The sequence below is a fragment of the Mauremys mutica genome, chromosome 14, assembly GCF_020497125.1.
Source record: "Mauremys mutica isolate MM-2020 ecotype Southern chromosome 14, ASM2049712v1, whole genome shotgun sequence".
Lineage (NCBI taxonomy): Eukaryota > Metazoa > Chordata > Testudines > Geoemydidae > Mauremys > Mauremys mutica.
Genome location: NC_059085.1, coordinates 8,344,548 through 8,368,056, shown reverse-complemented (window position 1 = coordinate 8,368,056; position 23,509 = coordinate 8,344,548). Strand labels below are relative to the sequence as shown.

At 50.6% G+C, this 23,509-nt stretch overlaps 1 protein-coding gene across 4 annotated transcripts in view; it reads left to right on the top strand.

Moving 5' to 3' along the window:
• The first annotated feature begins 10,128 nt into the window (after positions 1-10,128).
• NDRG4 (NDRG family member 4) overlaps positions 10,129-23,509 on the top strand; it is a 92,062-nt gene continuing 78,681 nt past the window's right edge. The window contains exon 1 of one of the 4 annotated variants that reach the window (XM_044987102.1): positions 10,129-10,458. Coding sequence is in view for 2 of the 4 variants with exons in the window: in XM_044987100.1 (XP_044843035.1) it covers positions 11,328-11,364 (37 nt within the window). In the remaining 2 variants the exon portion in view is untranslated. Of the gene's footprint in view, positions 10,459-10,711; positions 10,732-10,971; positions 11,365-23,509 lie in introns of those variants that run through there. The other 3 variants (XM_044987103.1, XM_044987100.1, XM_044987101.1) reach the window with 3 other exon arrangements.

Here is a 23,509-nt window from a genome sequence, read left to right as displayed (position 1 = left end):
AGGGATGCACAGGCCAGCTAGTCACTGATGATCAGATTATTTCTCCTCCTCTAATGTGCTTTATAGCAGGAAGGAACATACCTCAGTGTGACATATGTTTCTGAAGCACTTCAATATAGACAGATCAGCTTCACTGAAAACCAGCTGCACCTTATATAGAATGACCTTCACACGGAGTTGGTGGATTGTCATCTGTCTCTATGCGCCCCTTTTCCTCTTTTACAGACACCCCCGCATTGCTCTGTATCTATGTTGATATCTATTTATATACCATAGACCAATATGTGGGAGCAGAGTAATGTACTGTTTGCAGGGCTCTCATAGGCTGATATATTGGAAAATGCTTCTATCTGTGGATACAAATAAATGCAAGAGAATGGATGTCAGATCTGTTCTCACATGGATGTTTTTCAGAACCCCAAGATGTTCTGCATCTTCCCATGGCCAGTAATAACACTGGTAGCTGAATCCAGCCTCATGCTTCAGGACATAAACTGAGCAGAGCAGAGGGCAGGAAGGAGTGCCCCTCCCCCGTATTTAATCTTCCATTCCTGGCTAAGATGACTGGGAAGAAGGTTGCAGTGAGACGAGTCTGAGGCTCTGACTGCTTTTAACCGCCTTGAGCCTAGCCAATCTGGGTCCAGAGCCAGGCATTGGTTGCATTAGTAGGGGATTGACTCCTAGAGTTGGATGGAGATCAGGGATCCAGGCAGGTGTTAATTAAGCTGGGCAGGAAATGGTTTTCCCGTCCTGAGAAAAAAATTTAAGATTTCAAAACTTTTTCCTGTTCTGAATTGGGACAAAACCGGAGACCTCCCAACATTTTTTTCATGAAAAATGAGAGCGAGCGAGCAATTGGCTGTTCTGGGGCAGGGCCGGCTCTTTGGTGGCGAGTCCCTCACTTCCTCTCGGCGGGAAGGACCGGCCGCCGAATTGCCGCCAAAGAAGCGGCGCCGGTAGAGTAGCGGCGGAAGTGCCGTGGATCGCGATCACGGATTTTTTTTTTTTTTTTGGCTGCTTGGGGTGGCAAAAACCCTGGAGCCAGCCCTGTTCTGGGGTCTCTTTCTCTCTGGCCTGACCAGCTACTGTCTCCCTTCGATACAACTGGCCATGAGGTGCTGCTGACTCACTTGCCAACTGAAGCAGGAGTAGACGGGGCTTCCCTGCAGTAGCTTCATTTTTCTCAGTGGGAAAGATCCCTGTGAGAGTAGTTTGGAGCAACTTGCTTTTCAGGGCCTAGAGCTCTCTGTGCCCCTCTTCCCCTTTCACTGTGCACATGGCACGGTGAGGAAAGATTCCCCCTGAGTCCAGTAGGCACTGGGTCAATGCCTTAGGCAGGAGGCACGTGCGACAGTGTTTTCAGTGCGCTGATAACATTCGCCTCTGTTCTGCTGTCCCATCCAGCCCAGCAGATTGAGTGCGTGGCTAGGTGATGACTGGAGCATGGAGGAAAATGAACGGGCAGAAGTTCAATCCAGGTATGCTGAGCGGAGGGTCAGGGAAGCAACTGGAAGATGTTGTGAGAATCGTATCCGTCCCTTTAGCTGTGAGTGCGTTGTGTGCGCACAGATGCACCATTTGTTTCGAGAGTTTGCAGCCTAGGGTTGTTGTCTCTCCGCCTGTTGTTGTACAACCCTGTGGCAGCAGCCGGATGGCGTTTCTGATCTGTGTCTGGACTGGAGATTGCCATCATTGCAAGATGGGTGTCTTGCTGCGATAGTCCATGTCTACGTCACCGGGACAGACATGATGCTTTGGAAACTGGGAAAACTGGGAAAATTCAGGCTATTATACTGAGATGTGATGGATGCGTTGGAAACGTGGACCGTTCAGAGTATTGTACTAATGTTATACTGTTGTATGTACCGTTGTGGACGGGCTAGCGATTGTATTCCTGGCTCAGTGATGAGCCAATGAATGCTTCTGGCAGGAACTAAAGTCCCTGGGGGATAATTATTGCAGGTCCCCAATGCTGAAGTCGAAGTATCTTAGTTCGACTTACCTGGCCGTCCTCACGGCGGCGAGTCGACTGCTGCGGCTCCCCCGTCGACTCCACTTACTCCTCCTGCCGAGGTGGATTACGGGCATCGATTCGGGGATTGATTTAGTGCATCTAGATGAGACGCGCTAAATCGATCCCCGATACATCGAACACTACCCGCCAATCCGGCGGGTAGTATGGACATACCTTCACACTCAATCCCAGAACTGACATGAGACTGGGACCAAGAGAGACAGATCCTGTGAGAAGGTTTGAATTACTTTGTTCCTACTGGGCTCTCCATAGGGAAGATGGGGAACGGCCCAGTAAGCTAGCTGTAGCAAACTCTTTGCTGTTCTTGAGGTAGGTTTCCTCTGAAATGCCTTTGTTCTGAATAAATCATCATCTGTCCTTTGCTTTAGGAGAGCTGGCTGGTCACTGATTCTCCTTTTCATTGCCCCTGAGAGAACAGAACTGCCGATGCTGAACGGAATCAGACCTGCTGAGATAATCCCAGTGACTCGCAGGAGCCTGCAGCCTAGAAGGAGCAGATTGCGAGATCCTGTCCTGAGAAAGGTGATGGCTGGAGGCCCGAGATCAAAGTGGGAGCCCTTAAAGAAGCCATATAGGGGTTAGGTGCAGTTGCCTCAGGACTGTGACTGTCCCCTCAGGATCAGATCCCTGCAATGTACTACTCCCCGGGGGGGCTACACCTTGAAACAACTTGGTATCCGAAGCTGTCACAGAACAGGGCAGCCCTCTGAGCCTTGCACCTTGCTGGCAGCACGACACCAGTGCCCCGGGTCTGCCCAGGCTGCCTATGTAGGATATAGGAATTGCCAGGCTGGGTCAGACCAGTGGTCTTGTCTCTAGCAGTGACCAGTACCGGCTTCAGAGGAGAAGCTGTAAGAAACCCGGCAGTTCTGGAATAACCCGCCCATAAGGAAAGTTAGTAACTCTGGCTATTCTTGTTCTCCATAGAAAAGCACCTGCCCCCTTTGGGAGGTCTCGCGCTAGTGCTGGCGGCTGTTGGTCGGCCACCAGTGATCAAGTAGCTTCTTGAGCCCCCTCTCTCCCCTCCCTTCGTTGCTCATGCATGACTACAATCTAGCTCCAGCGCGATACGGACTTTCCTCTTCCCAGGCAGCTGAGAGCCCTAGTCATCAGTCTAGCCGCCTTTGCAAACTCTCTCAAGACGGATGAACGGAGGGGGATGCCGTTGATAATTGCCCACTACTGGGCAGCTTGGAATGTTTTCTGTATCATCTGCCTCACTGGAAACCCACCCCCAGCAGATTTGAAAATGCCTGCTCAGGGCTCTGAGTTACTGCAGAGAATTCTTTCCCGGGTATCTGCCTGTGAGTCTTGCCCACATGCTCAGGGTCTAACTGATCGCCACATTTGGGGTCAGGAAGCAATTTTCCACTGGATCAGATTGGCAGAGACCCTGGGGTTATTTCGCCTTCCTCTGCAGCATGGGGCACAGGTCATTTGCAGGTTTAAGCTAGTGTAAATGGTGGATTCTTTGTAACTTAAAGTCTGTAAATCATGATGGGAGGATTTCAGTAACTCAGCCAGTGATTAGGAGTCTATTACAGGAGTGGGTGAGATTCTGTGGCCTGCGTTGTGCAGGAGGTCAGACTAGATGATCATGATGGTCCTTTCTGACCTTAATGTCTATGAGAACTGGTCTCTGTCCCCTTCTGGGCTAGCAATCTCTGTCCCAGAGCAACGCACTATGTCCTCTCCTCTCCCTGTGTTTAAGGTAATTTTCTCCGTCTCACTGCGGGATGGTCCATTCCTTTTGAAAGAGCTCCCTGGCTTTCTACGTCAGACGCGGAGCTCGCTGGAAAAACTCTGTCCAGGGCACCAAGGGTACCGTCAATCACCTTTGCGCCTGTCTTGGTTTCTCCGGCAACCACCATGCAACCGTCACAGAAGCAGACAGCCGAGAGGAAGGAAAATGAATGTGCAGGAAGGAGGCCTCTCGCCTTGAGAGAGAGTCTGATCATTAAGAAACGGCATAGTAATGAAAATACTGAGGCGAATACTGCATGGAGTGTAAACGAGGCCTAGAGGAGGTGGGGGGGGATAGCACTGGTCAGGGGAGAGGGCAGGCTGGATACCCCTGGAGATTCTGGGGAGCAAGCCTCCAAACTGGGCCCCTAAATGCATTGGACTTGGGGAGTGGGTTGACCCTGGCATAGCAGAGGGGGCAGTGGCCTAATGACAAAAGCCAATCAACACCTATTAGCTAGGGATTGATGGACTTTGTTTTGCTCTTCTTACGTTTTCTTGCCTTTGTTTTTCTTAAATAAAGGAGAAAGTAAACGTGAACATTGATGCATGTCAGGGTTGAGGAATTAAGTACTCAGAAGTCAGGAGATTCTAATTTCTCTGTCAGATTCTCTGTCCCGATCAGACTCCAACTCCCCGGTACCCCACACAGATAGGAACAGTGGCCACTTTGAGGGACGCAGGATGGTCCTTTGGTTAAGGCCCCGAGACCTGACCTGAGCTCATTCCTCCTAATCGGCAACGTGGACTCAGCCTCTCTGGGCCTCGGTTTATGAAATGGGGCTAATAAAACTTAGCTTGCGGGAATGTTGGGAAAATTAACTGATCTTCGTAAAGTGCTTTGAGATCCTTGGACGTAAGTGCAAACTACTACAGCTGACGGTAATGTTAGTTCTGTAACATGCAGGCCTAGTGTAAGTGATTGCAACTCCCTAGGCTTCAACTAAATCTCACCAGCTTGCACCAGGGCTGGATTTGGTCCATGCACTCGCTGGTGTGCAGCTAACTCACTCTTTGCACATCCCTGGACACAGTAGCATCTGCCCGATACAGAGCTATTACAAAAGTCATTCATGGGATGGACAGAGCCTGCTGCTGCTTTCTCATTAATGAAAGACCATTCCAGGACTCCCTGTTGTAGCTGTGTGTGGGTGTTGGCACTCGGAGTACCCTGGAAAATTAAAGGGGCCTGTCTGTGGAGGTGGTTAATGATGCATGTTGAAGGCCTGGTAAATGATGTAGCCCTGGGTTATATCATTGTAAAACAAACCACAGCAGTATTCTACAGGCCGGGGCCTAATTCCCCAACACTATGGCTGAAGATAGCATCTCTGCAGCTGCGTGGGCCATTGCTGTCGTGATTGTTTGCAGGGGTGTGGTGGGGAGAATTAGTGATGTGCATTTGGGAATGATGGGGTTAATGATGCTGCCTTTTATTTCTGTCATGCGGATCCTTGAGTCTAATACATTCAACCTATTGCCTGGCAAAGATTTAAAGATGGCTTTGGCAGATGACACTGCAATTATGACAGGAGCCCAGACTTCCTTCCATTGGCTCAGCAGTGCAGGGAAGTCTGGGCTCCTGTCATAATTGCAGTGTCATCTGCCAAAGCCATCTTTAAACCTTTGCCAGGCAATAGGCTGACTCACCTGGCTGCTTTCCCTTCCTCCTCCCCCTCCAGCTTTCATGGCAAGGTGGGAGAACAACCAGACAAACCGGTGACGGACAATTTCCTGCTGACAATGGAACCAAACTGGATCTGATCTGTGTGTGACTTTGCAGGGTTCATCTGGAACCGGGCCAGCCCCGGTGTGAGGATCTCAGTGGAATGGGAGCGGGGCTGTAGGTTTTGCTCAGCTGCTGTGGAGGCGATGAGCATTGTTTTGGAGCATCTGTGCAGGTGTCAGTTTCTTAGTGTGGCTGAGCTGACATCTCTCCATCTAAAGTGTGTGTGAATCAAGTGGGAGCCCCCGGATGGCTTGTTCCCTGCACCTGACTTCTGTGACGCCCCCAGACTGGTCAACCCCATTGCACTGTTTTGGAGAAGAATTAAGGAGCAGTTGGGAGTATTGGAAAGGGCTGGAATGCAGCTTTTGGGCACCATGCCAGTGTTCTGCCAAGGAGGAACATCTCTTGATTGATTGTTTCTGCAAAGAAACCTCTAGCACAGATAAAATGACAAGACCCGTCAGTTGTCAGGCTTCAAGACACAAAACTGGTCGCCAGCTGGGATCAAGGAGCAATTTCACCCTGTTCTACTGTTCAAAAAGCAGGCACAATTATGTTCTTTTTAGGGGTTTTGCCCCTTCTTCCAAAGCATTTGCTTTCGACCCCATGGGCAACAGGATATCAGACTGGCTGGCTCATTGGTGGGTTATGGTATAGCCAAGCCAGTGGGTCTAATTCTGATCTCACCGACAGTAAAGACGGACTGTCTAAACAGTAACGGAGACGTGCGACTCCCAGCTCAGGTAGATCTACACATACTCGCTCTGTTTGGGCTAGTGCACCAAAACCAGCAGTGTGGCCATGGTGACATGGGCAGCAGCTCGGACCCTCTGCCCAGGTACAATCCCACCTGGCCCTCTGGGTACGTACTCGGGGTGGGGGTGGGAATCAGGCCCTGTATTCCTGCAGGAAGTCCCTGAATGCCAAAGGCTGGATAGTATCAGAGGATCTGTAAAAAGCGACAAAGAGTCCTGTGGCACCTTATAGACAGTTTTTGCTCCAGATTCTACTCTCAGATACACCAGGGTAAATCCAGATTTACCCTGCTGTAAATGAGATCAGAATAGGGCCCCTGGTGCCTATGCCACTGAGGTCCAGGTCAAATCAGAGGAGGTTCCAAGAAGCCCAATAGGTTTAACACTGATCCTAGGAGGCCACCGTCTCCTCAGCGCCTTGCAATCAAACCCATCCATTAGCCTGGAGCACTGGTGAGTGTTGTTGTGGAACGCGTGAATGTTGCTCCCAAGACTGGCTGCAGACATCCCCCACCCCATTTTCACATCCACAACACCGCTCGGCTTTGTTTCCACAGCCTCATTGAAGTCCTTTCTCTTAAGATGCACTCAGTCCGGTCTAAAATTGCCATTGATTTCAGGTTCCTGGCAAGGGGCTTTCTGTGGCTAATAGAGTTGCTCAGTGTACAGTGGCTTAGCGCACGGCACAAAACGGTTACTGCTTCTAGGGATCAGTCACTAGACGCCAGCCCTTCAAGGTGTTTAGAAACCAAGTCCCTGTGGGTATAAATACTAGAACTTAAAACCTTTTCCAGGGACTCTGGAGCTCAAGCTTTCTGGAACTCAGAACTTCTTGAGATGGGTTCAAACTTCTAAAACTCAAGCCATCAGTAGCAGGCATTAATTTCTAGTGGGTGGGCCTTCTGGGAGGTCCTAATCCTGTAATGAAAAGCTTCTGGGTGGTCTTAACTTCTAGAACTCAAACTTCCTAGGAATTGACTTGGACAAATCAAGCCAAGGCTTTTCTTTGGGAGCTGGAGCATTGTCTTTTGGAACTCAAACTTCTTGGGCATCTAGAAACCAATCCTGCAAGATGGGGGACTTCATCTGTCTCCTCAGGCCTAGGTCGTCTTAGGATCCACATTTTAGAACCTTGGCCTTCCTGATCTTCCTTCTAGAGCCCAACCAATATTCAACCCTCTTAGCTGTGCTTGGCTGAACTAAAAGCACAATGAAAAGCAATGTGGAAAATGCTACGTTGACCTGAACTGAAAAGCACTGTGGAAAAATCCATACTGCAGAACCCTGTCTTCTCCCTCTTTAAACACACAACTTCTGTGCACAACACATTTGTCCTTCCAACAGATGTATTCTTTTCACAAGCTCTGTTTCTGAAGTAGCTGTCAAACTGTGTTGTTCTACATTCTCTGGCTTACTGTACAGAAAGCCTGTGCTTCTGGAGGTCTAATTAATATTGTAATTTATTTCTGGCACACAGGCTGTTCTTCTTAATGGGTATCCATCTAAAAGCCTTTATTCTATTATTCAATAAGGCTCGAGTTGGTGCAGAGATGATGGCCAGATTCTGATTTTATTTACACAGGTATAAGTCCCTGGAAGTCAGTTGAGTTAGTCCAGGTTTACACTAGTGTAAATGAGACTAAAGTCTGGTCCATTTTATTCCCATAGCAGAAATACACATAAACCACTGAGTTCTGTATTTTCTCTCCTTGCTCATCTTTCCCCGGTGACTTCGGGAAGCACCAGGACATCCAGACCCAGTCATGGTGAGATGACTGACCGTAGAGTGCAGACTTTAAGGCCATGTGACTGCTGGCGACTTGTCTGGCAGTAAGCTGGGGGGTTAAATGCACTGTGTTTTCATGTTCTCTCAGGAGTTCTCACTGATAAGTGAAGATTAATGCAATACCCGATACTTAGCTATTAGATGTACTGTTCAAACGGCAGAAGGGCTGCCAGGTGATACACACAGTATTAAAATAGAGGAGTGATGATGCACCAAGTATGGAATTAAATGTTTGTATCAACAGTTTGTGTCTCATCATCCATTTATTTCACTAGAGGGGTGAGAATAATAGGAGCTATCAGAAGTTATGAACCACCCTTGAATGAATATACTCAGCAGCCTACAGGTTTCCCCATTGCAGAGATGTATGTTTGTCCTTTTAAGACATTGCACAATAAATTGGTATTAGAGCAACCTTGTTGGTCAGCTAAAGAGAGAACAGGGTGAAGCTTGTGGCTTCTGTCTCGGTACATCTCTATCGAACTTTGTCTTAAAAGGTCTTTGAGTCCTGGGATTTTTATGACAAGAGGCCAGGTAAATTCAGGGCCACTCTAGTCGAGTCAATGCAGAGTTACACCCATGTGAATGAGATCAGAATCTGGTGCAAGGAAAGTGAACTAGTTCATTAGTAATTTTTTGAACCACCAGCTCACTACAACCAAATGACCTGAGGAAATGACATGACGAATCCTAAATATATGGAAACACATTCTAAGCAAAAAGCTGTTAAGGTTGAGACTTTAATGTAACAGCTGTAAGCAAGAACTTAGCAAAGGAATCCCCTTCGCTTGCAGTCAAGTCTGGATCTCTTTCTAAATTATGCTATAGCTCCAACAGAAGTTATGGGCTTCATGCAAAAATTTCTGGGTGAAGTTCTCTGGCCTGTGTCATGGAGGAGGTTGGACTAGATGATCATAAAGGTCCCTTCTGGCCTTAACATTTATAAAATCGTGATCATCAGGGCTCCATAACACCTGCATCTCAGCTTCATTATGCCTTTGTTACTCTGAGAGTGGTTAATTTGATTCCTTCAGAGGTAATGTGAACCTTGAGCTCCCATTGGCTCCAGTGTGAGCAGGAGATATCGATAGCACACAGAGCGCCTTCATGGAGCTTTGTGGTATGCTAGAGTTGCAGATCCCCTGCACAGGATCTCTAAATCCCGCCTCCATGTGCAGCGTAACTGCACCACTACTGCTATGTGCACGCTTGGAGGGCAGCATTTGCCCTTTACAATCTCAGCCTAAACACTGCACTTAACATACCGCTAGCTTTGGGCCTAGAACTTCCTTGTTGCTCAAAGGCAGCGCACCCGACAGATCTTAGGCCAAAACCCTGGCTTATGTATGCTGGGAAATAAATGAGATGCTTAAAAATCATGTACAAATCAGTGACAGTTGGTGGCTTTTGCAAGTCTTGCATCCGATGAAGTGGGTATTCACCCACGAAAGCTCATGCTTTAAAACGTCTGTTAGTCTATAAGGTGCCACAGGACTCTTTGCTGCTTTTACAGATCCAGACTAACACGGCTCCCCCTCTGATACTTGTGTAATGGGTGTCACTGCACAGCTCCCGCCAGGACAGAACACAGATCCCCCTGCTCCGAAAGCCCCGGCCCCTGCCACTGACTAGCACCTGAGCAGGGCCAGCTCCGGCACCTGGGCTCGCTCGGAGCAGAGGGGCTGTGCCCTAGCCCTGGGCTCCCCATCATCCCTAGGGGGTAAGAGAGGCGAGGTGCCGGTGTGGGTCCAGATGCCCCCAGGCTGCTCCCCTCCGTGCCCAGGCAGTGCCCACTGCATTGCCCGCCCCAGGCTCCAGCTGCATCCCTAGTCCCCAGCGGCCAGGGCGCAGCAGGGATGGGGAGGGCGCTGGGCTCCCACCCACGCGGCCTCCTCCTCGGCCACGCGAGAGGGTGTTGGGCGGCATGGCCCGAAGCCAGGCCCTGCCCGCGCCGCCGAGCCCCCTCCCTGGGGTGGGGGGAGCTGGCCGTGCCCACCCCCTCTGCGCGCAGGGGGCCCGCTTGCTGCGCGCGCCTCGTCGGGAGCCCTGCTCGCCCCCTCCCCTGCCTGACGCAGTGGTGCAGCTCCCATTTAAACCGGGGGAGCCCGGCCGCTCCCTCCCCCTGGCTGCAAACCCGGCGCCGCCAGCAGCCGCCGCCGCCCGAGCCAGACGAGCCCACGCACGTGGGTTGATTTACACCCTGCTCCGGCCAGCTGCCCGCCCCGCGCAGCCCACCCACGCCCCGGGAAGGAGACTGGGGCCGACGCGGTGCTGCTGCTGCTCCTCCTCCTCGGGGGCGGGGGTCGCTACCTGCCCGCGCTGGGGGCTCACAGCCTGGGGAGCGGGAGGCTGCAAAGCTAGAGGCGCAGAGGGGAGCCGGAGATCCCCCGCCCTGCATCGCACTGATCCGGTGAGTCTTGCGAGCGCGGCCCCCTCTGTGTCCCGTCCCCCCCCAGGTGCCTATTCCCCACCTCCTGGAAGTCCCGTCCCCCCCTCCCCCGAGGCGCCCACCCCCGCGAGAATGCCCCCTCCCCAGTAAAGCCTTTCCGCCCAGATCGGACCTGGGGAGGTGGAAACGCAAGCGGGGGGGTCGGTTCTTGGCTCTTCTGCCCCTGGTCGCCCCAGGCAGGAGCGTCCCAGGTGTGGCCCTGAAAACGGGGCCTCGTTTTTCTATCGCTCCAAGGTAAAATCCGGCAGCGTTTCATCACCCCGGAGCCCAGGCTGTAAGGGGAGGTGTCCATCTTTGGTGCTGGGAAGCAGCCCTGCTTTCCCGGCGCTCCTTGTTGCTGCGTGTCTGCCAGCAGACCCCCCCGCCCCGCTTTGCAGACATGACAACTATTGTGTAGCGGGAGAAAGCTTTGCTCTTTTGTTCGAGAAGCGGGGGGGGGGCGGCTGGTGTTTAGTTTCGGAGCCCACAGCCTGAGTTGGCGGCTCAGCTGTGCCTGGATTCACCCAGCCTTGCAGTGCCAGGCTATCGACTGTTTTAGTGCCTGGCATTTTTGCGGTGTACGTGAGGGTTTTTTTTCTTCTGTTTCTTGTTTTGTGAAATGGGTGAAGCTCCTACCTACCTGCATTGAACAGCCAGTCTCTCACACACACACATGCTCCATGTTGCACTACCCACTCCATCCAGCCGCCCTGTCTCACTCCTGATCCAAGCTGCTTTGAGCTCAGAGGACTCCGATCATCCCTCGCTAGTGGATTTTCCTTCCTGACTGTCTCCAAGAGCTTTCCCCCCCTCTCTTGCCATTTTCACCTGTTGGGAGAATACGAGTCACAATGAAGGTTCTGGGACATAAGATAGAATTATTCACAGGTAAATTCTATATATTTCTTTCACACCAGGCACTGTTCCGTCCGCTGTGCTCATGGCCGAGTTACTTTCCAAGTGAGAATCAAATGGGTTTTCCTATTTCTAGCCCAAGCAAAGATTCTTAAATCGATGCAGCTAGTTTCAGTGGCACTGCGATGGCATAATGACTTGGGGCAAAATCCTGCGAGTCGGGGAAACCCCCAGTCGCAGACATCATCAGACGCTGGCTCGAGCCCTCGGTCAGCTGCCTGTCTAGAGGAGAGGGTGGGATATTGCTTTATGCAAGAACATAGCAGTGGTGGATAGTTCTTATGTATTAAATCCTGAATAGGGGGCAGTAAGATGGGTCGGCTGGCTGCAGGAGTCCAGACTAATTCAGAGCCTGGGTATCTTTCACTTTTTTGGGCAGTTTTCCTCCTTCCTTGATCCTTCTCTCTCCTTAGCTAGTTAATGTTTGTGCAGCGCTTGGAAACGTAAAGTGCCATGTAAGTCTAGTTTGTTTTTCCTCAGTGACAAGCAAATTCCCTGCAGCCAGTCAGCTGGCAGCAGCTTTTTCTGGGGGATTGACCTCCATCCTGCTCGGTATCTGCCTGTTGCTGTGGGGAGGGGGGTGGTTAAGGAATGGAGAAGGGGGCCATTTCTCCATGCAAGAGACTCCAGTTATGCCCTCTGTGACGCAGGATGCTTTCTGCCTCCTCCTCCACAGGACCAGTCGTTGATCCCAAACCCTAGTGTATGCGTGTGGGTCAGCAACCCCATACTGCATCGGGGCTCCTCAGACAGGACAGGAGAGGAAGAGGCACTGGAGAGTCATGATTTCCCCTGCTGCATAAGGGCATCACTGCCTGCCCACAGTACCTGGGGATCTCGCTTGGCTTTTCCCCTGTGTTGCTTCTGGTTGCTGACAGCCCACGCATCTGCCAAGATGCTGTGACTGGGCAATTCAGGGTATGCTATGGCAGTGGGTCCCTGTGACGGGGGCACTGTGTGTTTGGGGCGCCAGAACTGTGATAGGGCTGTGAGGTGGCAAAGAAAAGGGCCTGGTTTTAGCCCCAAATATGTTTAGGGCTCCGAGTCAGCCGGCAGCGCCTCACCATGTTTGAGGGGCAGGATTCACAACCGCATGGAGTATATCCGAAGACCAACTCTAACTCTTGGTTTTACTGCAGTACTCTGCAGGAATGGCCCCCAACGGGAGGATATGGAGCTATTCCGGTAGGATCTTTTTGCTATAATAATCCCTAGCTCTTCTGTAGCACTTTTGATCAGTAGGTCCCAATGCACTTTACAAAGGAGGGCAGGGTCATTATCTGCACTTTACAGATAGGGAAACCGAGGCACGGAGTGGGAACAGGACTTGCCCAGGTCAGTAGAATCCAGCACTCCTGCATCTCAGACTTGAAGAGAGCCTTGGTCTCCTCCAGAGGCTGATTCCCTGCACCCCAGTAAAGGCTGGAGCTGGGGGAGGAGGCAGCCCAGCCTGTTACCAGGGAAGCCATGAGTAGCTGGGGGGGGACCCACACAGGCTATCTGGAAGCTGACCTGGGCGGCATAATCTGCTGATTTTATGAGCACCCACCTGGTTGGAGTGTCACCAAGGGAGTAAGGAGACGTGGCTGAAGCCAGGGTCCCTCTCATGGCAGGATAGAGGAGCTGCTGCAGGGAAGGTGCTGGAATAGGCCTGGGTACTGGCTATTTTCTTTCTTGCTCCAAACCCTCCTGCGCTGTCTGGCTGCCTTTTTTTCTTTTTGCTTTCCTGCTCTGAGGGTTGGGGGTGGAGAACTGGTTACACTCCCCTATAGCTGCAGCTCATGTAGACAATCAGTAAATAAAGGTCCCATCTTCACAGTCGAGGCTGCTGTGCTTCGGGAGCTCATGAGCTCACAATAGCACCTACCCAGCTGTGTGATGTTTCGTCTTTGGGGACCAAACTGTGCCACAGTATCGGGAAAGATCAGGGCTGTAACAGGAATCCGGAACATGGTTCCGTCGACACAGACTAGACTGTCCCAGACCTCAGCCTTCCACGGGACGGACTGGACGTGTCTGGGCCCGTGCCCCGCATGGAGCGTGCTGCTCTCTTGTTGAGCCGTAGGGAGCGATCCTCCCTTGGCCTGGGGCTCTCCCGCCTCTGGCTTCTAAGGCTCTGTGAACGCAGCGAGAATGGTGGCGCCAGCTGGGTGGCCTTCAGGTCTGGGCTTCTTGGGGTAGGGACTGGAGAGAGGCTGGAGAATGACGCCGAGTCTCTTGCCCTGTGATCTGCCCAAACGGGGGCGCTGTGTGTGTGTGTGTGGGGGGGGGGTGTCATTGGTCTTTCCTAGGGTGGGGAGGGGAGCGGAGCAGACCCTATTGGGGAAAATTTGCTCTGCAAGGGCCCAAGATGAATTGTATGAAGATGCTTTCCCTTGGTATTGACGTTAAACCAGTGGTGCCCCCCTCCCTCCCCTCCTCGGGGGCGCCCGGTTAGACTGTGAAGCTCTGATGTAAGATTTCTCCCCCCAGCTGCCCCATCCCCAACTGGCAATGGATGGAGGCAAAACTCCCTTGCCTCCTATTTCGCTGCGGCCTTGTTCTAGACTCTCCTGATTTGGGGTCTCCTCCTGAATGCCTCCCTCCTCCTCCCATTGCTCCAACTCTCCTTCGCGCCGCCATCTGGCGCCGGGCCAGGCCTGGCTCCTCCGGGAGCTGCTTTCGTTTCTCCCCGTCGATCCAGGATTGCTCTATTAGCCCAAAGACTCCGTGACGGGACTCCTAAGGAGAGGGGGCCGGCGCCAAGGAGGTGCGCAGATAGATTAGCCGCCGTGCAGGCAGTGCCTGCGTGTGTGGCAGGCGGAACCGCCGGAGAGCCAACAAGCCGCGTCGTCATTCAGGAGTGTAGCGGCGGGCACTGCGTGATCTGTGTGCGCTGCCCTTACAGGGACACTGCTCTTTATAGCCTCCCCTGCTCTTTCACTCTGCCGGTCTTAGAACCCTTCCCAAAGCTTCGTAATAAATAGTCTCCCCTGACGTACAGTTTATTCCTTCTCCGGTAGGCAGGCGTTATGTTTGGCCGTGGTTCGCCGGTGCAGCGAAAGCCCAACATGGCTGCCTTTGGTTTGCTTCTTTGCCTGTGCTCTGGTGTCTGCAGGAGAGGGTCTTTCTGGGTGCAGAGGCAGGGCATGCGCCTTTATTCTGCTAGCTCCTTGGCTCTCACTTTGTTCGTACAGTGCCTGGCGCAATGGGGCCTGATCATGGCTGCAGCCTGTAAGTGCTATGAGAATGCAAACAGTAGCCAGCCCATTCATCAGCACTCTCTGCCTGGCGCACACAGAGGGAGATTCGAGGAGGCTTTTCTTTCCGCAGTGGGGGGCGGAGGGGAGAGCTAGCCTCTGGAAGCAGACTCTCCGGCTGTGTTACATGGAGTTAAATTGAGCCCTGGCACAAGTGGGTCTCCTCTCTGCTTCAGTGCAGGTTCCCTTTGTTGTGGTAAGAGTGAGCCAGTCATTGCAGAATCGAAGGACTGAAGTACAGCAAAATAAGAGGCATAAGCGGCAAGCACAGGCCTGGGTTCTGCTTGGGCTCCCCTGGGGTTCAGTCACTTGGCTTTTGCTTTGTGTCCTCCCCGGGTAGTGTGGTGAGGCTCTTGCACTCGGTGGGATTTGCCCTGGGCTCTGAATGTGGCCAGGTGACAGCACAGTGTTATACTTTCCATAGGAGTGTTCCACAACCTCCGACCTCACACAGAAAACACCCTGTCTCCCGCTCCCTGTAGTCCTACCACAGCCGTTCCTTGTTTGTGTCTCGGACCAGTGATGCTGGATTGGGGGGTTGTGGATGGAAAGATGGTGACACCTGTGGGGGGGCCCCCATCTACAGAGGCAGGTCTGCTGTGCCAGGGGATCTCAGTGCCCTGATCAGGTTATAACACAGGTTGGTCCTAACCCACTACGATTAGCACGCAGGCCTTGAGTCAGAGTCCGGGTGTGATGTTCTTCCCATGACCAGGTCTTCTCAGGAGGTGGGCAGAGAAGCGTTGGGCAAGGCGGAATCGGGGTGGCCTTGGCTGCTAGCCCTATGTCGAGGGAGTTGCAGTCGGTAAGTCTCAGTGATGCATGGTGGTTACGGTTGCCAGGCCTTGGAGGACAGGGAGTGGCCTCCTTGTAAATTGGAGAGACATTTTTCCTGGTCGGTCTCTACCTGGTTATCCAAGAGCAGGGATAAATCCAATACTGCCATGCGGCTCGGCAATAGGACGGCATCAGGGAGTTGAGGGGAAGGTCGCTGGCTCCTCAGATGGTTTCCCTTTCCAGCGCCCCTCTGGGCAGAGCTTCAGCCAGCTGGTTTCATCCAGGCGTCCGTCTGTGGCCAGCACTGATGTGCGTGAGCACACAGCAGCGCGGTTTGCTGAGATAGACGCAGAAGGCAGGATGGCATCAGCACACCGGTGGCAGAGGAGCCTGCGGTACCTGCTGAATTCCCCAGGAGTCTCGTGTATCTGTTGAACAGTAGAGGGGGCAGGCTTGGCCTCTGCAGGATTTCACCTAGGAGGAGCATCACTACAGAGATCTGCTGGGAAGATGTGATGACCCAGGTTAGCGCTAGGCTGCCCATCCTGCCTGCTCATGAGGGCAGGTCCGTAGCACTGTGTGATCTGGTGTGTTGTAGGCTGTTGATAGAAAGAGCACAGAAGTCTGACCACAAATGCTGCTCAAACAGCTTCTGTGCTGGGGCCAGGTCTGAATCCTGAGTTGTGAGGGGCTGACGACAGAGATTGGCAGGGACTCTGTTCTTGGTGGAATGGTGTTGCTCCTCTGTCTAGTTGTTGAGGAATGGGGTAGAGAGATGCACCTCCTTATGTCAGTGCTGAGTATGGTCCAAGCCATGTCAACTACTCCATCTTCTGAGAATCCAAACTGCTGGCAGAACGTACTCGTCAGCCCCAATACACTGAGTCACCCAAGAGTTTCTCCTCCGCTTAATCTCCTGGCAGGACTGCGTGTTCCCCCAGCTGCTGTGTGGCTGGCTGAGTGCCCAGAGAAATGCCAGAAACCCAGAAAGCTGCTTTGCTTTAGGAGTTGGGGAAGTTATCTGCCATTGCCGGGAACCCCAGAGCCCTGTACAGAGGGAATGGACCTTCCGATTGTTGGTTTGCAACTTTCAGTATAAAGCTGTTTTATTTCTGGTCTGGGATCTTAAGCAGCTAAATGGGACAATGCTTTTCCATCCTCCTTCAAGTCCTTTTGTCTGCCTCAAACTTCCAAAAAGCCTGACAATTGAGAGTCAAGATGAAATTGATTGTGTAGCACTGTTCTTCACTTGCACTGGTCCTGGTGTACGTACTGTGTGTTACACACAGTCATCACCGTTCTCAGCCCCCGCGACACCTCGGCCTGGCTGTGTAATTACGGCACAAGGCTAGGCGCTAAAGGACAGCCCCCTCTGTGAATACAATGTGTCAGCACTGGGATTCCGTGTTGAGTGCCCACCAGTCACTAGGGAGGGGGCCAGTCAGCTAGTTTTCAGGCAGGTAGATTGTTGTCTTGTGCGTATTCTAGCGCCTCCGGGATGCTGTGTGCTGGGAACTCACAGCTAACACTGAACCCATCTCTTCTTAAAGCCCTGCCTACTCTATCAGAATAACGATCTAATCACTGCTATGAAACGTGGTCAGGGCCCAGCTGCGTTATAACAGGGCTTCTCATTGTCAAGCGAAGGAACCATGTCCTGGATCGCGTCTCTGCGAGGGTAGCTCTGCCAGGGCGTCCTGTTGACACCGTGAGTGTCCTTTGACACTGTTTAAATCATGTTTTTATTTTGAGAACTAACTGCTTAAATTGGGCTACAGCCCTGCTCGGTCCAAGGCAGTAACGTGGGTTAAACAGATGGGTCCCCTCAGGTGTCAGTCAATCCAAGATAAAACCATCTCAGGGGAGAACTTGGTTATAACTGGATGATCCCCCAGCAAGGCGGCTGTCGCAGCAGAGTCTTACTCCTAGTGTGTCTGTCAGCCGGGGGAGAACATGGGTCACTACTTTCTATTCACACAGGCAGGAAGGAGCCATATCAGAACACGGTTAGCCCACAGCCATGGTTCACAGCTGGGTTTAAATACTGGGGCAGGATTGTATCCCACCACAGATGGGATCTTGGAGGCCATTTCAGGGGTTCAGTGGTAGGTGAGATGTCCCAAGCAGAGCCCACGCTAGGGCCATCCCATTGAGTGTTGAATGCGTGGACTTTGCAGACCTGCAGAAAAGCTATCGAATGTGCTGCCCTCCATTCTTACCCTGGTGTCTGGGCCATTCACATGCTGCAGTAATGCTGTTTGATCTTCCAGTGTGCAGATGCGCAGATCCCCTTTCAGCTCTGAACATCTTCGCATCTGTGGCTTGAAGTCTCACCCGTAACATCTCCGTGATCAGTGCAGTTTTGGGTGGCTTTATTATTTAGTATGGTAGAAGCCTCTTGGTTGGCACAGATCCTGATGGAAGGGGAAAAAAGCACCTGTTAAGCGATGCCCTGATCCTCAGAGGTTCACAGGGCGAGATTTGTTTGAATTGCGTAGCTTGCGGTAAAAAAAGCATGAAAAGGCTAGAGAAAACCACATGAAGGTAAGAGGGGCTTATTTAGCAGCCCTAACAGAGCAGGGGAGCAGTGTGATGAGGACGGTGGAGTGGGAAACACGTGCTAGCAAACTGTGATTTGCTCCTGTTAGCTACATAAACTGGCTGCATGCACCACCTCCTGTGCCAATTAAACAAGCAAGGAACGCCAATAATCCATTGTTCAGAGCCATTGAAAGATATTGCACTGAATCTCTGCCCCCAGCCATTGTCCCCATCAGGCAGGGAGAGAGCTAGTTAAGTGGCTGCCATTTGAATTAAGCATGTTGCCGTGGTGTGTACTCCACAGTGATTGATGCAGGGCCCGGACTTCAGAAACACCTTGCAATGAGTCAGCTCTACCTCCAGTACACAGCCATACCAGACACCGTTATCCCTAGATCTCAGGGTTTTACAAAGGAGGGCCAGTGTAACTTTTTCTGTTTTACAGATGGGGAAACTGAGGCATGGAAGGGCCAAGTTATTTGCCCAAGGCTACATAGCTAATCCATGGCAGAGCCAGGAATAGAATCCAGATCTCCCGATTCCCAGTCAGGTGCCCTACCCAGTAAGCAAGCTGCAAATACTTCAAGCTTTTTGTGACTGCACTGTCTGTGTGGGTTCATGGAGCAGTTGGATGTGTATTGGTATGGGGAGAAACCTGAAGACCCTATCTGGCCCGTGCTATGTACAGAGAGCTGCAGAAGGGCGTCTTGAGAGCTATTGATGGGGAGCGGGTCTAGTGACCCCATAAAAAAAAGAATGGTTGTAGTGGGTCAGACTAACCGTCCATCTAGCCCAGGATCTTGTCTTCTGACAGTGGCCAATGTGAGATGCTTCAAAGGGAATGAACAGGACAGTTATCAAGTGATTCATCCCATGTGGTCCAGACCCCACATCTCGCAGCTTAGGGACACCCAGGCCATGGGGTTGCATCTCTGACCATCTTGGCGAATAGCCATTGGTGGACCTATCCTCCATGCACTTATCTAATTCTTTTTTGAACCCGTTTATTCTTTTGGCCTTCACAACGTCCCCTGGCGATGAGTTCCACAGGCTGACTGTGCATTGCCTGAAGAAGTACTTCCTTGTGTTTGTTTTAAATCTGCTGCCTATTAATTTCATTGGGTGAGCCCTGGTTCTTGTGTTATGTGAATGGGTAAATAACACTTGTTTCTTCACACCATTCATGATTTATAGACCTCTATCATATCCCCCCTTACTTGTCTCTTTTCCAGACTAAACAGTCCCAGTCTTTTTAACCTCATGTGGAAGCTGTTGCACCCCCGTAATAATTTTAAAATATATCTTTCTTTGAGATGGGGCGACCAGAACTGCGCATCATCATTGTCATCAGTGTCCCTAGCCTCTGTTCGTCAGAGGATGGAGATGGATGGCAGGAGAGAGATCACTTGATCATTGCCTGTTAGGTTCACTCCCTCAGGGGCACCTGGCATTGGCCACTGTCGGTAGACAGATACTGGGCTAGATGGACCTTTGGTCTGACCCGGTAAGGCCTTTCTTATGTTCTTATGTCATCAATCCATTGGCATTTGAGGATGATTGTCTTCCATAAAATGATAGCCAGCATGCAAGGTGTGGGTGTACCATGGATTTATATAGCTGCATTATGATATTTACTGTCTTCTTATCTATTGCATTCCTAATGGTTCCCAACATTCTGTTTGCTTTTTTGACTGCCGCTGCACATTGAACAGATGATTTCAGAGAACTATCTACAATGACTCCAAGATCTTTCTTGAGTGGTAACAGCTAATTTATACCCCATCATTTTGTATGTATAGTTGGGATTATGTTTTCCAATCTGCACTATTTTGCATTTATGAACATTGAATTTATGAACAATTCATTTTGTTGCCCAGTAACCCAGTTTTGTGAGATCCCTTTGTAACTCTTCACAGTCTGCTTTGGACTTAACTATCTTGAGTAATTTTGTATCATCTGCAAACTTTGCCACCTCACTGTTTATGCCTTTTTCCAGATCATTTATGAATATGTTGAACAGCCGTGGTCCCAGTACAGATCCCTGGGGGAGACCACTATTTTCTTCTCTCCATTCTGATAACCAACCATTTAGTCCTATCTTTTTGTTTCCTGTCTTTTAACCAGTTTCTGATCCATGAGAGCACCTTCCCTCTTATCCCATAATTGCTTACTTTGTGTAAGAGCCTTTGGTGAGGGACCTTGTCATAGGCTTTCTGAAAGTCCAAGTACACGATATCCACTGAATCCCCCTTGTCCACATTTATTGGCCTCCTCAAAGAATTCTAATAGATTAGTGGGGCATGATTTTCCTTTACAAAACTCATGTTAACACTTCCTCCAACAAATCATGCTCATCTTTGTGTCTGATAATTCTATTCTTTACTATAGTTTCACCCAATTTGCCTGGTACCAAAGTTAGGCTTACCAGCCTGTAACTGCCAGGATCACCTCTGGAGCCTTTTTAAAAAATTGGTGTTACACTAGCTATCCTCCAGTCATCTGATACAGAAACTGATTTAAGTGATAGGTTACATGCCGCGTTTAGTAGTTCTGCAATTTCATATTTGAGTTCCTTCAGAACTCTTCGGTGAATACTGCCTGGTCCTGGTGATTTATTATGGTTTAATTTATCAGTTTGTTCCAAAACCATCTCGGACACCTCATTCTAGGACAGTTCTTCAGATTAGCCACCTAAAAAGAATCTCCCTCACTTCCTCTGCAGTGAAGACTGATGCAAAGAATTCATTTAGCTTCTTCGCAACGGCTTTGTCTTCCTTGAGAGCTCCTTTAGCACCTTGATCCTTCGGTGGCCCCACGGATTGTTTGGCAGACTTCCTGCTTCGGATGCACTTACATTATTTTTGCTGTGCACTGCTAGAGAGGAGCAGACCCAGCAAGCAGCTGACCCAGGCTGGAGCTTGGCCTGGGCTGTTCCACAGTGCATGCGCTCTGCTGTTTGCATGGAGACGTAGGTGAGCTCTCGCGAGGAGGGAGGCTCCATGTATTATGCCATGAGGCTGTATGGGTTGGGGCTCTTGCACTTGTTGTGGACTTGGGACCTAGGCAGGGCGAGAATATGGCTTTCACAAGCCTTAATGTACTGGAGCTGGGACTCCTGGGCTTGGTTCCTAGATCTGCCACTGACTCGCTGCATGAATCTGGGCAAGCTGCTTTGCTGCTGTGTCCCTCAGTTTCCCCAGCTGTGAAATGCGGATGATCATTCCTTACTTCCTGGGGGTGCTGGCTGGCTTCATTCACAATGTGCTGAGATACTATGAGATCCTGGAGTCGAGGTTTGCTCATTAACTGGGTGTTAACTGCTTGCCCAGCCAGCCCGACCTTGCCCTGCTGCTGTATGATAGATCAGCTGCCTCTGTGATGTCATTAATGATGCCGACATGAACTGGGGCTGGATGAAAATTCCCCAGCTGGGTCGAAGGTGCCAGGTTTCTTCCATATTGAGCTGTCGGGGAGACTTTTTTTTTTTTAACCCTTCCATGGACATGGCGCTGTCATTGCTGCTGTGGTCTGCTTCCCATGCTGCTGCTGCCGCTGCCTATGCTGCATGCTCAAGTCAAAGCGGTTAAAGCCATGCTTGTGCCCAGTGATGGTGATGGGGGATAGTGATCAGAGAAAGGTCTGCATCACCACTCTTTGGGTTAACCAACCACCTGTGCGTTGCATGCCTCCTGGATGCTCCCTCACTTAGGATAATTCCTTAGATTAGAATTACTTAGACTAGAATAGAAAACCCCTGGATCTGTGCTGGGCATGTGTGGGTCTTCATGAGGGCTGACACATGGTTTGGTCACAGAGATCCCCTTGGGACTGTCACTGACGTGCTGAATTTTCCTCTGAGCCCATTTTCCCTGCCAGCTTGGGACTCCAGAACCCTGCCTTGTTGAGCCAGACACGCTAGCCTGCTGCGACACAGACCCAGCGTCTAGACCATGCCCCCAAAGCTGCAGGCTTTAAGTGAAAACAGCTCAGCAAGTACTCCCGTCTCCAGCACCCGGGCGCCCAGTTCCCAATGGGATCCAAACCCCAAATAAATCCATTTTATTCTGTATAAAGCTTATACAGGGTAAACTCATCAATTGTCCGTCCTCTATAACACCGATAGAGAGAGATGTACAGCTGTTTGCTCCCCCAGGTATTAATTGCTTACTCTGGGTTTATCAATAAACAAAAGTGATTTTATGAAGTATAACAAGTAGGATTTAAGTGGTTCCAAGTAATAACAAACGGAACAAAGTAAGTTACCAAGCAAAATAAAACAAAACACGCAAGTCTAAGCTTAATACATTAAGAAACTGAATACAGGTAAATCTCTCCCTCAGAGATGTTCCAATAAGCTTCTTTCACAGACTAGACTCCTTCCTAGTCTGGGCTCAAGTCTTTCCTCGGTGCAGTCCTTGTTAGTTCCAGCTCAGGCGGTAACTAGGGGATTTCTCATGACTGGCAGCCCCCTTTGTTCTGTTCCACCCCCTTTTATAGCTTTGGCACAAGGCGAGAATCTCTTCTCTCTCTCTCTGGGTCCCCTCCCCTCCCATCCAGGTTTAAGATAGATTCCAGTATCATGTGACATGTTCACATGTCCTGTGAGACCCCAAGCCTCCATTCTTCCTGGCCTGACTCTCAGGAACCAGGAAGGCTTGCAAGGAAACAGAACCATTTATAGGTGATTGATTCTGAAGCACCCTTAATGGCTTCTACTTAACATGTTTACATCAGATATACAAGTTTATATCTTATTCTCCTAACTCCAGAAATAATACATGCAAATAAATGGGATGAACACACTTAGTAGATCATAAGCTTTGTAATGATACCTTACAAGAGACCTTTTGCATAAAGCATATTTCAGTTACATCATATTTATGCCCATGAGCAGATTTTCATAAAACATTCTGGAGTGCAACGTCACAGGGGCTCTGCACAGAAATCTCATTGACAGATGGCTGCATGCGCTGCTTGGGAGATGCAGCCCATGACCTTGTTGGTAGGGCTGAGTTTACTGGGCCTGCGGCTCCGTTTGTGGCACAGTTTGTTCATCACACTGTACAGCATTGGCTCCTTCTTGCTTTATTGAGGCATTAACCGCCTCATTATGGGGGTCACCCTTATGGAAAAGGTCTGCAGAACTGAACAGAGAACTCTGTCTCCTGGACAGCCCATGGAATTCTGTGGTAGGGGGCTCATTCCCTGTCAAACTCCAGAAGTTGATAGAGTATCTCCTATAGAACCCTGGTAATGTCGTCTTCTCTATTAAATTCCCCAGGACATTTCTGTAAAGGGTGACCATTGCAGTCATGCCCAAAGCTCCTATCAGCTGGGAACTTTCTGCTCTGAGTTGCCAGTGCTGGAACTAGAGCTCACCTGAAAAATTAGGATTTTTCCTGTGGAAAATTTCAACGAAAATGAAGAAAAATTGGTTTTGTTGACAGTTTCCTCTGCTGTGTGCGGTGCGCAATGGCTGCACGTGAAGCCCCGCGTCAGAACAGCTGGGGAGAGATTGGGCATCTAAAAATACATCCCGCCTGCATTGGGTCATCCCATTT